Below are 13781 nucleotides of genomic sequence, written 5' to 3' on the forward strand. Positions count from 1 at the left end.
TGACTAAAGTCAAACCCACGGTAATTTCTCTTAAGTTTCTGCTACTACCACTTAAAGCTTTGGGGTTTTTTACACTTTATCTAGAACTTAAATAAAAGTTTCCTGTTTGTTTTGTAGTGGTACATCCCTTGCAACTCTATTAAACAATGAGCAAGAACATTTTATACTTTCTAACTCATACGTGACTGAGTTGTACTCATTACATACAGTCAACATCAAATACAGCACTTGTTGATGAGTACTTAACAGCTAGCTTTTATTCCATACAGAACAGCCTAACATGTTCCTTTTAGTCTTTTTAGTGCTGGCATAAATTGTGTAATGGAAGGGAGAGGCAGATCATGCTTTGGCCTGTGTCAGTGCAAAGGTCAGGATGAAAGCTATCAGAGTTTTTAAGGTACATGATAAAACAAGATAATGGGCTTAGGCTAAGGCAATATCTCATTATTTCAGCTAGTATAGAAATTTTAGAAAGTAAACACTTAAGGATGGGAAAAAAAGCCCTTATTTAAATCTAAACCAGAAGTAACAACTTCCAGCTGGAGTGGAACTAGAGAACAATTTCCTGAATTTCTTTAGGTATAAATGAGACAATCTGAGAGAAAAGGAAGGTGATACCTGTGGAATGGAGGTAATATTAGTAGGAGAATAAGAGAAGTGATATAGATAATTATCTCTTTGTGGCAAGGAAAATAATAGAGAAACAGGTAATTTCTAATCTCTAAAACACAGATAAGAGAGGCGGAAGGGAAATTGTAATATCACCAGAAAAAGTCCACAATTACCTGGAATCCACTAGCGTTGCCTGTGTCCTTAAGCTCCTTTGCTATTCTGACACCATCATGACAAGTGTTGGCTGTGGCCCTTCCTGATGGCCTTATTTCTGCTGTCTACTCTCACTGCTCCCATGGCATAGAGTGCTTTCATTCAGGTTGCCAGGACAGATACATGGCTTTACTGCAGTATTATTGCAAGGAGAGGAATTACTTAACTGAGTGGGAAGGCTGTATCTAGTGCTTTCCTCTGTTGCACATTTTTCGGCTGAAATGCTGTTGATGGACATCTGAAATTAGCAGGTTTTAGAGCTGTACTCAATCATAGTCTTTCTGCAGTAGTATAGCTTTAATGGCAATGGTAGACTGTGTATCAACACAGTCCAGACTCTTGGAGCCATGAAATATTTCTGAGCTATCAAAAAAAAAAAAAAAAAGAGAGAAAACAAAAAACAACACAGGAAATCGCTATAACTCACTATCTAGTGGAATATATAACCACTGGGCAATTTTTTAATTCCTGTGAATCAAAAACATGAAAGGTCATAACCAAGAACCCTACACTGTAGAATACACAATACATGTGAGCAGTTCTATTGCTATTTTATTTAAGACTGTATTTTTCAAGCTGTTTGATCTAAAAAGAAACTTCTTTGCCATAATAACCTCCTTCACATGTAAAAATAAGTTATCCAGATGATTTATTTATTCAAGAAATTATTTGATAATTTGTTAGCAGTGTTCTTTTATAACAACTAATTACTTCTGTAACATTAAGGTTATATGAGCTTTTTACTGAGAGACAGCTTTCATGAGAATAAATTGTCCAGGCAAACATATCTACCATACTTCATTTTTTACGAAGTACTGTAAAGATCCCATACCACTCGGGGTCTTTATTATGAAAGCCACACTTAAATATACACAAAAGATCTTAAATATAGCTGTTGTGATGCAGTTCAAGGTGAAGGTTTTTTCCCCCCATCAAATATCTGATGCAGAACAATACAGGTTTTAATAAATAAACCAGTAAATTATGATATGATTAAGATATCTAAGAAAGTTATTCATTGGTGTGTATATATATGAACATCAGCATCTTTGACCCTTCCTTGGGTATTTGAATGATGGTTGGTTGATCCTTTGATTTTTTACTCACTTGTAAACAGACATTTATTTTGTTTGTAAACAGCCTTTTTTAAAACAGTATGCAACTACTTAATGGAAATAAGCTAATCTACATGAGGAAGAGCTACGGTATCATTATCTTATTTTAGACATTAAGTTAGCAGACATCCTCCAGCCAGATTCAAAAACCCCTTTTCATTATATATTGATCTGAGTTCCATGCAACTAGTTAACACACTGCATGTCATTAACAGCATATTCCTAATTATTTCATTAAAGGTGAAAAATGAGCTGTAATATGGATTTTTTTATATCAAGTAAATAAGATATCATGTTCTTCTGCAAGAGCATGTAGAGCTAAAGATGTAATCACTAAAAAAATGTTTTCTTATGTTAAGACAGAGAAAATATTAATGAGTATTTACAATCACCCATGTTTAAAAGCATTGCTAAGTTCTGTGTGCTTCATTTCATATTTCTATCAAGAAGTGTACATTCTTTCCCTTAAACTTCTGCTTCTAGACATTTTACTGTGGCCTCAGGCTTGGCTTTGGACTCTTCTATTTTTTTTCCATTATTCTTTGTTTCCTTCTCAGGTGTTTTGTCATTTGACTTAGCCTCTTTGAGAGCAGTCGTTTCAACCATTTCTTTTTGCTGATTCTTGTTTGCAAATGGGAAGGTTTTCTTGTACCTTTAAACAGAAAAAAGGGAGAGTAAAGCAGAAACACTGACATAGTTTGGTAGTATCACTCAAGAACTGAAGTGAAAAATATCTAGAATTAACTTTCTTTGCCATACTCAAGCAAAAGTCTCACAGAGAATAGTGGCGTGCTAGATCATTTTGCTTTTTCAAACTGTGCTTTTTAAAGAAATATTTTTCTGCTTTTTTTTAAAACAGACAACATATATTCAGGATTCATGGTACATCATGATAAAGCTATCTGGGCTAGGATGTGAGAAATGCACACAACTTTTTGATATGATTCAGTGATGCACTGTGTTGAAGATCTTTTATGCACGACAATTGAGCTCAACAATTTTTTTTTTTTTGGAACACAATCATAGTCTAAGAATAAAAACTTTTACCTTGAGTCTGACAGAAAGAAACAAGAATAAAACTGCATAAACAGGCTTACATACAAACACTGCAGTGTTGCTATTTTGGCACACTTGGAAATGTTTCATGCTAGGCATGACTGACTAATCAAAAATATTAATCTTTGGTTCCTTTTCTAAAGCGGGGAATGGCAACAGCAACAACAAACTCTATCTGCATAACAACAGGGCTTAAGATTTTGTTCTTTGTGTTACATTCTTATGTCATTATCATTACTTCTCTGCTCGTTATATATTTAAAACCTTTATTGGTTCTACTCTAGGTATTAACTCAGTCCAAGAGAATGGAAAAGAAAAAAACTTACTTTTTAATATAGCAGACTGCTAGAACAACTGAAATAATGAAGAAGATGACTGCTAGTACAAGAAGTGCAGTGGGGATACCTAGAGATAAGAGTGAGATAAGCATACAGTTTTTCTATGTACTTAATTCTAACTTTTTAAAGGCTCAAGAGCATAAACCCAGGTTCTTCTAAAAAAACAGGCTAGTGTAAGAGGCACATACACATCAACTCAAGAATAGAGGTATTAGGAATCTCAAGAGGTTAGTTACTCCTGCTCATTTTTTTCAAGAGAGACTAAAACAGGTGTTAAGTCAATCCCTGACAGATGTTTGTCTAATCTGCTCATTGCAGGGTTCTTACAACCTGCCTAGAGAACATATTTTTGCGTTTAACTATCCTTACAGTCAGAAAGCTTTTCCTCATATTTAGTCTATTTCTCAGTTGCTGGATATTAGGGTTACTTATTCACACCTCGTATCTCAAGAACACCTCCATATTTGGAGAACAACAATTCTCCTTAACGCTTTCCTGGCTTCTTTTGTTTTTAAGAGCCTGCTGAGTTTTCCATTACTTGGAGCAGATGGTGTTTGCTAAGACTTTCTCAGAAATGTATTTATCCCAAATCACATTAACCAGAATTAACTTCTACCATTTCATATTAAAATATTATCAAAAAGTGTAAAATAAGATCTTACTTCTACTTAAAAATTATTTTTAAATCCTCTGCCTTATAACCTTTGCTTTTGCAAAGCTGTAATGCTCCTATTCTGCCTCCAGGTTCAGCTGTATCAACATGGATGCTGAGTAGCAAACAAAAATAGCAGTAAAGAGTTTTACCACTAACGCCTATGCAACTAGTTCTTCCGATTAAAAAGCCACCATATATGGTCTTTACCTCCAAAGACAATGGCATCATTCTTAAAGGCAGTATGGGAAGTGTAGTTAGGAGAGCCAACCAGTGAGTATTCCTCTGGCGTTTCTGTAGTAGTCCCCTCTGTTGGTAACAGAGTTTCAGTTACACATATAACGCGAAACTTCATCTTTTTGAGGGGTTTTTCTGACTCCGTCACATTGGACACTGCTGTGATGTTCTCAGTCAAATCAGAGCCTGAATACGCAGTCAAGTCCATTGGTGCACTTGGTGAAGGTAGTATGGTTGTAGCTGGATCTGGTTTACATGAATTAATGTGAACATCTGCAGCAGGGAAAGGAAATACGTAAGAGTTGTGTTGGGTGTTCGTTTTGTACTTACTGTACACACACGTTTATTGAATTTGTTCCTCGGTCATTCCCTTCTGGAAATTATTATTTGTTCATTCACAAAAGCCTTACCCAAATCAGGTGTGCCTGTTACAAATATGTAGCTACAACCCAGATTATGCAACTTTTATCATTATTTACACAGTTAAACACCTTTTTGAGCAAGTGTGGTGCTTATTTTATAATTGCATACCAGTGACAAGATTCTTCCTGAAAAGTACATATAATAATAGTGCATATAAACCCCAATAATATGAACTCCTGCAGAGGAGGAGACTTAACTGCAGATCCGAGATTAAAAACCATTTCTATTTTATTATGTATATGTTCAAAACATATGGATGCACTGTTGATACTTCGAATACTACTCTGACTTCCTGGAAACAAAAGTAGACCATAAAACTTTCAGATAAACCAGGTACCAGTGAGAGAGAAAAAAAAAGTGACATGATTCTAATGAGGGCTCGAACAAACCAAACTTATTAAGTCATTTAAATGATGTGAATGTTGTCTATACAAAAACGTGGGTGCAAGTGGACTTTTATATGTATATGGAAAAGCTGAGCTCTGAATCAGGCTCATGCGAAAATGTGAAAATTCTTCTTTTCTAGTGAAGTTCTATATTCTGTAAAGCTATAAAAATGTCACCAAATTACAACATAAATAACAGGGAAACGACGTATGTACTGTTCTCCAAAGGAATCCCTGTGGGAAGTCTGATGACGCAGTTACATTCACAGAATAAAAATCTAAATGGCGGGGGCTTTTTATTTTTTCCACTACAGTTTTCAAGTGATTTTGACATTTCTTTGGCACAAGGAGAATTGACAGAATGAGCTTCTGCCAAATATTTTGGCTAAGAAATGCCTAGAACAGGCAACAGTTTGGCAATTAAGATAAAGAAATGCAGAATCATGCTAATATTAAATATACATTATTTAAGGTATTTTCTAACTATTCAGGAAGCTTAACTTTCTTCGCATACTGTAACAGTATCATTTTTTGGAATTAAAGCAAAGCAAGGAATTTGGAATTACTTGCTACCTCCTTAGCATTACCCAACCTACCCAACATCTCTGATGCAGAATGACATGTTTCATGCATTGAAACACCATATTGCATACAAACAGAAGAAATAACAGTTCCGACAGCATCATCTGCTTTCAGAGCATGTTGCCCGAGTACTAATCCATTTGTGCATTCATCAGTGAAGCTATGGACTGTAGAGAAAAACTAAGCCCAATCATGTAATTAACTTTACACAGCTTTGGTTAAGTCAGTTTTTAATGGTGCTTTCTTATAAGCAGTCAGACACTTTGTAAGCCATTGACGTGTATTTTCTACCCTCCCTCACTAAAATGGCTCATGAACAAAGGCCCACCTGTGAAAACATGATGTTCTTCCTAACAGTTTTATCCTCAGCCTCTTTGTAAGCTCCAACGTTCACAGTCATCAGACATGGTCTGAGGTCTTTGTATCTTGGAATGAGCCTGTCTTGCATATCCACCTTTCCCCTGCGCTTTCCAACCCTTGTTCACACGTCTTTCCTGAAAAATTCCAGGATTTTGTACATAATCTCTTGCTCTTGTTATCTAAAACTCATTGGCAAGGTCTACGGACTGATTAGAAATAATTTAGTGATCTTGTATCTGGTCTAACTATTGGCATAGTTGTTACAAAGTAACTATAGATACGGGACACCAGCAGGAACACAGTGCCTCTAGTTAAATACTTATTTTCAGTTAATACCACAGGAGTCATTAAGAAACAATACTGATCTTAGATCTAGATTTAAGAAGATCTAACGTATATCAAGGCCCAAGTTCCACTGTTGTATCTCCAATCTGGGAATAGACAGTCAGTGAGGAGAAGGGCAGGTCTTTTCACACATAGGACGATGCATATTAAAGGAAGCTGTCTGATTGTACTGATAATAGATTTGGAATCTAGTTAATTTTATGGTCTCTCAGCTATTCTAGCTTATATTTTAATTTAGTTTAATGGATACATTTCCTTTTACCAAGAAACATACAACTTTTCCTGAAATACCCCAGTCTTGGTCTTTTTGCGAGAAAACACATACCAAACACAGACACCCTGCTTAAAGATTCAATTCACTGTCTTTGAAATTAATGTGCCTAAATAATAAAAACATATGAAAAGCCTTGTGTCAACATTACAGAATGGTAGAAGCAACTCTTCTTCAAGAGCTTGCATGGCAGCACCAAATCATTAATTTGGGTTAACTGAACTGACCTTTGGTATTTATTGGAAGCTTTTTGCCCCCCTACAGAGCTAAGTACAGCCTGAAAACATCTAAGACTGGGGGGAAAGGGCCAATAAATTCTAAGAACTCACTCACATGATTTTTTTCATGCTGATATTAAAAAATAATAAAAGCCAAACCAAAATACAAAAAACGTAGTTGTCATGCTTGCATACCCGAGGAGTTGAAGCAGTAAACCTGAAATGTCTTAAAGGGTTCAGCACGCCATAGCACTAGTCCAACGTTGCCCTTGCCACATTTCTTGTTGGATGTTATCCGAGGAATGACAACCAATCCATCTTTCACCCATCCATAGCTACAATAAAAAGCATCAGCCCTTTTAATATTAGATTTATCACCAGCCTCAGATGTGTGTAAAGGCGTTCACTGAAGGCAATGAGGCACTAACTGATGTCGTGTACCTGCATGTCTCAAAGCCATGTTTCAAGGCCTTTTCAACTTGCTCTTTACTTGCCAACTGTAGATTCAGTTGATTACATGCAGTACTTGCTTCTGAGAAATTCACTTTCTCCTCAAGATAAATTCCTACACCTGTGATCCTGCAAGGTGAAAGAACGGAACCTGTAATTTAGACATAAATATTCAAAGTTAGTATTTGAATATTAACATCTGTTCCTCACGAAGAACTTAAGATCACATTCAACTGAGTTCAATGTTCTTAAAAGTTTCTAGCTTGAGGATAGTAGAAAACTAATTTCTAGCAAGGATGACATACTTTAAAAATAGAGCATATTTTCTTAACACAATAGCCTAGAATTTTACGGGGTTTGGCTGTTATTAGACTAAATGCGTATACAGTTGGGATTGGAGTCATCACCTGGAGTGAGTTGCTTACTAAAGACACCCCATCATATTTTTTTCATGCAAAATGAGAAGAGTAATCAGACAGGTTGCTTTTCTTTTTTAAAAAAAAATTCAAAAGGTAAAACTCACAGTTGCACTGAGGCACTGATTGTGGCAGTACACCTCCTACCACTATGAATTCTATCAAAGATATTATACATAATTTTTCATTGAATTAATATAACAATAAGGAAATACACCTATAAAGATTTTATCATTCGTTATGTTCCTTATTCCTCCTAAACTTCATTTTTTTTCTAGCTTGGCATGGTGCTTCTGCTCCCAGCCACTGTCAAGTGTTCCATTTGCTGAGTGCTTGGGATAGGCTGGGTGAATTTATGACACTTTTCCCCATTCCTCCTCCAGAGGAGCTTGTTTAGATAGCCACAGCTGGCACTATTCATGACACCTGCACCAGGAAATGCATAGCTTAGGTCTGATTACACCTGCTCTACTTTCTTAGCCTGTGTTACGGACATAGGGCAGAATTCACGATTTGACAGAAACAAGGAGAAAGGATATTATTCTTTTGCCTCCATATTTCACTGGAAGCATATACTGGAAAAAAGATTTTTTTTCATTTTGAGTTACATAGAGTAATTGCCATATTAAATGAAACATTTCAACATTTCATTGCAAGCATTTCAGATAACCAAGTCATAGGTGTTACTTCCTTGCTCAGTATGCTTTCACACTGGTGCTCACCAGGTATGTACACAAATCAGTGCGGCATAAAATCTGTGCATCAGAATACAGACAATCCACAAACCCTCAGGACAGGATGAAGTGGTGCCTGCAGATCCATCAGAAGACTTCTTAGCAACAGAGGTTAAAGTGAATTTTCTGAATGAAAAGAGAACAAGCAACCAAGCCACTCCCATGGCGAGGAGGGGATGAAAAGATGACTAATCCTGTGTGGAGTACTAAAAGAAAGGCAGACTTTTCACTCCTCCTTCTGCTGGGTGTGGAGGGGCTGGAAATGGCTTCTGGTAAAAGATGCATCTCTGCTGTCCTCACATTTAGCTTAATTGGACTTAAATGTTTGGTAGAGCAATCACTGAATTAAAGGGACTTATCTTGGCAGTGATGGAGGCTGTGATCTCCCATTAACACACTCTGCTGTGGTGCAGACCCAGGCACATGGTCAGCCAACTGAACACTTGAGCAGTCCCCAAAGCCAAATTGTGGTTGCATCCAGCCCTGACTCGAACATAAGACAAGCCCAAACATACTGCATGAGGACGCAGAGAAGCCCTGTTGCTCAGTGAAGATGTGTGTGTAGGTATCAAGGACCTCAAGTCTATCCAAGTAGTCCCTGTGTGAAGATGATTCACACTGTCAAATTTATTCCTTTCAGCCAGTCTGTCTTCACAAATGCCCTCTTGTATGTCTTCAGTTTGGCCAAAGTACATCTGTGTCAGAGAGGTCAAACCCTGGAACAGGCTTCCTGGAGAGGCGGTCGGTGCCCCAGGCCTGGCAGTGTTGAAGAGGCATTGGACAATGTCCTTATCAACACGTTTTAGCTTTCGGCCAGCCCTGAACTGGTCCAGCAGTTGGACTGGGTGATCGTCGGAGGTCCCTTTCAAGTGAAATAGTTCCATTCCATTCTAATGTGTTCCCATGTTGAGTTGATTCCCTTTTCCTAACAGGCAACTCTCCCGGGCCTCTTGAGAATCGTTTCTCGTTTTCTGAATAACTCCCTGTCTCAGCTGCTGAGGCACATCCCACAATTCCTCTTTCTGAGTTTTTGAAAGCCCACTCCTCCACTATGGTTTATGTCTAATTCCTTTCTTCTCTTACTGCTTTTTAGGCTCATACTTCACTTATTGCTTACTTAATCAATTACTTTCCCATCTTTAGATCTGAATTAATACAACTTTTAAAAAATGCAATGTTGAGAATGAAAGTTTCTCAATGACCAACTTCACAATTTTCAGATAAAGCTGAGCAGCTAACTGAACGGAATATCCTGAAACCTTAGAAATTTGCCTAGATACTTGTAAACTGTTACAGTCTTTAGTCATTCAGCTATAGGACAAGTATTTTTACATGAGAATTTCATGATAGATACATAGCATAATATAAAAATTCAGTACCAGAAGATTAAGTCTTAAGTGACAAGAAAAGTGACTGTAGGACATGGACCAAATTTGTGCCTTAGAATTCACTAAGCCTTTTAAAAAATGGTGAAGTAAAAGAAATGTTTTGGAAAAGTTATCAGCTTCAATCTAAATTCCAGATGGTTTCACAGTGTGAGGAAGAAATCCAGAAAGAGAAGAGAAGCCTCTTCAAGTCTTCTCACCACTTCTTCAATCACCTCTGAACTCTGTTCTAAAGATGACTGAGTTTGTACAGGAGACAGACTAACCCTTTAGAAGCATATTATCCTTTTTGGTCCACAAGCTGCACATAGCTGTACTTTATGCTTTGCTTTATTTAGTTCACCTACTGCTAATGGGACATTCTCCTCAGTATTTGGATCTTGTGTGAAAAACCTATTTTACTGAGAAAGGTGGGAAGACCTAGACAGAAGAATCTCCCAACCAGACAAAGTCAAGGACAGGATGAAAATTGTTCAGTTTTTATAAGCTATGGGTATTGGCTTCATCGTGCAGGAGTTCTCCTCCTGCTTTTTTGGGGAAGCTGTTGTTTCTGTCTTTGTCTTGTGTCAAGCCTTCACTCTGATTTATTAGAGTTTCCTTTAGCTGCTGATGTTAGGAGGCAGCAAGAATGAGGCTGTTCCACAAGGAAAGAGGAGCTAGGAGCTGATGGTGACCCCAGCACAGGCAGGACGCTGACTGCCCTCACTGACCAGGGCAGAGTCCCACAGCACCTCAACAGGACCACAGTGGTGGCAGGGGCAGGTTTCACTGGCGGCCCCCGAGAGAGCAAGACAATGAGTCAGGTGCAGGGTTCATCAGAAAGTCCATTTGGGAACAGCAGAAGATGGTGCTACCTATAACACATGCCTGAAGTCCATCCTGGAGACAAGGCTACCTACAACCCAAGTCCAGAGTCCATCCACGAAGCCCAGTCAGTCAGTCAGTGCAGGAGGGGACAGGGCATGCTACAACACAGCTTGAAGACACAGCTGGAGATCAGCCCTGAGCTTAACCGGAGCTCTTGGACCAGCTGAGCAGAGGGTGCATGGGTAGGTACCCTGAGGGAGACTTGGAGAAGAACTAAGGGGGGTCCTAACAGCTGGCAGCAATAGTCTTAAGCTCTCCATTTCCCCAGTGAAAATTATTCAGTGGTTGGGACTGCTGGAGGAGACTACTGTTGCTAGGTACTCCAACCCTGTGGAATTTCAATAGGACTTGAGTATCTGATTTGCTCAGTTTCCTTCAGAAGCCTTTCAGAAGATAAGAAAATCAACTGTCTGCAACAATAATGTGTGTTCTTTTATGTAGGTAGAGCAAGCATTTACTTCTTGCAAATTACAGTGAAACATCTGGAAACTTCTGATGTATATTGGGTATCTGCAGATATCCTAGTAGCTACTGCAGTTAGAATACATTGCCTCAGTTAGGGAATTTGAAGAAGACATTCAGATTTCACTAACATATAGAAGAAAGGGATATTTATGACCCTGATTGAAAAAAACAGGTTAATATAATAATGTTTGAGGGAGGAGGCTTCTCTAAGAACTATATGATAAAGTTGATGTTAGCAATTCCCTGTAGTCATTTTTTCACAGATTGTTTATACAGAGCAGGAATTTTTGCACTGTATTAATGGGATACAGGCATGACTGCCCTCAAGATGAACTGGGAGATCCCTGCCACACATTTTTTTCAACACTGCAAATCAAGGCAGTGTTAGGATATTGCCAAATCAGAGCAAACCGCTTTGCATTAAAGATAGTATTTTAGTACAGACACACAGAACTGGTTTCATGCATGTTTTGCTCTCTCAGGATTGTACAAAACTGTTTGCTGTGGTGTTTTAAATAACACAAAATCAAATCACATTTCAATAGATCTAAACTTAATCCTAAATGCAGTACCAAATCTTTACAACAAGCAGTTCTGTAACACTTAGACAATAATGCTCCAGCATTCAGACAATAATTAGACTAACAATGAAAGTTCCCCTATATCCTAAAGTAGTTTTCATTGCACTGTATTCTCAAAACCCTGTTGTGGTTTCCTGTGACGGAAACACATTTACACAGACACCCCCCATTTTAATTTACAAATCTAGCTACCTTTTTCAAGTACTTTACTGTTTAACTAGGAGACTTTAAGAAGTGGAACTCTACATACCTGTTATAAAGTAATTTTGAGCCACGAATGTCATAACCCAGACGTAAAACACGGCTGATGTAACTTCAAAATAAGTTGCCATTGTCACCAGCTTGGAAAATCAAGAAATTCAAGGTAATGTGTCTCCTGTGCTGAGAAAAGTTAAGGTACTGGATACTGTCAGACCACCTTTGTGATGACTTCTTGAAAGCAACTTCAGCTGTCACTGCACTACTTCATAGAAGGAATGTCAGAGCAAATGTGGTGACTGTCCCACTCAAAGGTGAGGTCACTGACTGGAAATCCGTAGCCACCCTTTACACTTTCTTTCATGTAGGGCTTGCTGGAAAATTTAACTAATGCTGACTCAGAAAACACAGCTGAGGAAGGGAGATAAGACTGTTAGACTGCTAAGTCTGTAAACACTTTGAAATAAGTTTTTCTTATTGTTTTTTCCTGTTTTAGTAATTAACAGCTCATTAATCACGCTGTCTATACATCTGGTAAATAAAATCTGAGCATGCCAGGCTGGATTTTTCTTTTGGAATTGGAAGGGCATCGATTCCCCAGTATCCGATTTGTCTTGTTGTAGTACTTTTACCTTCCTTTGCCTTAGAGTTCTAGTGCAAAAAGCGGTGCCATAACACAGTGATAATGCGATGCCTTGTTCGGAACAGATTTGGAGATACACTGCTGTAAATGGGATTCCTTGTGCGACTGCAGGACAGGGGTGGGATCTAGTCTCTTCACTGCTGGCTTCTGCAAAGTTCCAACAAACAGTGACTTCAACAGACTGATTCCAAACACGGATGATCCTCACGGCTGTAACTCAGAAAACATTCAGGAAGTCTTAGCAAGGAAACGATATTTTTTCAGAGGCTCCAACAAACACAGAGCAGGAATAGTGTTCAAGAGGTCAGCTAGTTCCCTTTACTGTCAGTAGGATCAGCTGGATTTATGTTATTCCTGACAGATGTTTCTCTAACCTGTTCTTAAAGACTTCCAGTGACAAATTCTTAACATTTCCTCAAATGCTCTATTGCAGTGCTTCACTGTCCTTTACTGGTAAAAGGTATTCTCTAGTCTAAACTGACTTACCCATACCATGGTGTAAACCTATAATTTCTTCTCCTGTTGGAAATGGACATGGAAAATAATTTACTGCCATGTTTTTCAACAGTCTTATTTATTTAAAGTTATGCCTTTGCTCCCACTTCTCTTTCAGCTAAGAAACCCCAGCTTGCTCACTCTTTCTCTCTAGCTGAGGCCTTGCCAATGCCAAGTACTGATTAATAAATTCCTTTATCTGCTTATACAGTTCAGAATGGTATGAGCCTTTTTTTGCAACAGGATGATTTTGTTACATTGTGTTCAGTTTGTGATTCAGGAAACTTTCAGATGTCCTACATCCCCAGGCTGCTTTCAAGGTCCTGTAAACACAAATGTAACAGTAGCTATGTCTTTAAACTGTGGTTTGCATTGTAGAAGGTTCCTTCTTAATATATTAAGATAGTATTAACTTTTATCTGGGCACAGGCTCAATCTCTTACAGCAGCATATAACACGGTTATGGGTATACTATACCATAGACAGGCATCTACAGGGCCGAGTGGAGCATGCTGTGGGTTAATGAAATGATGTCTCCATTCGCAATAAAGAAAGCAACATTGAGTTGTGTTTGGTTTGGAATTGAATGTTGGTAAAGCTCTTTGAGATATTAATACAAATTTCTTGCTCCAATTTCTAGTCACTCCTTTCCTGTGTTATACCTACCTGCCTCTACAAAGGGACAGCAATCTGAAACGCTGCAGTCAGACTTACTTTCACTGAAGAAAGTTCTAACTGG

The 13781-nt window shown here is 38.1% G+C and overlaps 1 protein-coding gene across 2 annotated transcripts; it reads right to left on the reverse strand.

Moving 5' to 3' along the window:
* Window positions 1-1456: 1456 nt before the first annotated feature.
* LYVE1 (lymphatic vessel endothelial hyaluronan receptor 1) lies at window positions 1457-12196 on the reverse strand. Of its 2 annotated transcripts, none has more exons than XM_074918192.1 (6): window positions 11957-12196; window positions 7250-7409; window positions 7004-7143; window positions 4197-4496; window positions 3323-3401; window positions 1457-2592 (listed from the first exon to the last, which is right to left on the reverse strand). In XM_074918192.1, exons 1-6 carry the CDS (start codon window positions 12036-12038, stop codon window positions 2406-2408), a joined length of 948 nt encoding a protein of 315 aa, XP_074774293.1. In that variant the 5' UTR covers window positions 12039-12196; the 3' UTR covers window positions 1457-2405. The 2 variants fall into 2 exon arrangements, with proteins under 2 accessions (XP_074774293.1, XP_074774292.1); XM_074918191.1 differs by having other exon boundaries at window positions 7004-7164.
* Window positions 12197-13781: the final 1585 nt, after the last annotated feature.

This window comes from Athene noctua, chromosome 14, assembly GCF_965140245.1.
Source record: "Athene noctua chromosome 14, bAthNoc1.hap1.1, whole genome shotgun sequence".
Taxonomy (NCBI): Eukaryota; Metazoa; Chordata; class Aves; order Strigiformes; family Strigidae; genus Athene; species Athene noctua.

Bases quoted from the DNA above. Each gene is read 5' to 3' on its own strand.
- LYVE1 (XM_074918191.1), bottom strand. From the start codon at position 12,038: ATGGCAACTTATTTTGAAGTTACATCAGCCGTGTTTTACGTCTGGGTT. The intron at 4,497-7,003 runs GTATGCAAGCAT...TCCCTGCTGCAG, and splicing joins TTACTGCTTCAACTCCTCGG to ATGTTCACATTAATTCATGT. The intron at 2,593-3,322 runs GTAAGTTTTTTT...TTCTGTTTAAAG, and splicing joins GCAGTCTGCTATATTAAAAA to GTACAAGAAAACCTTCCCAT.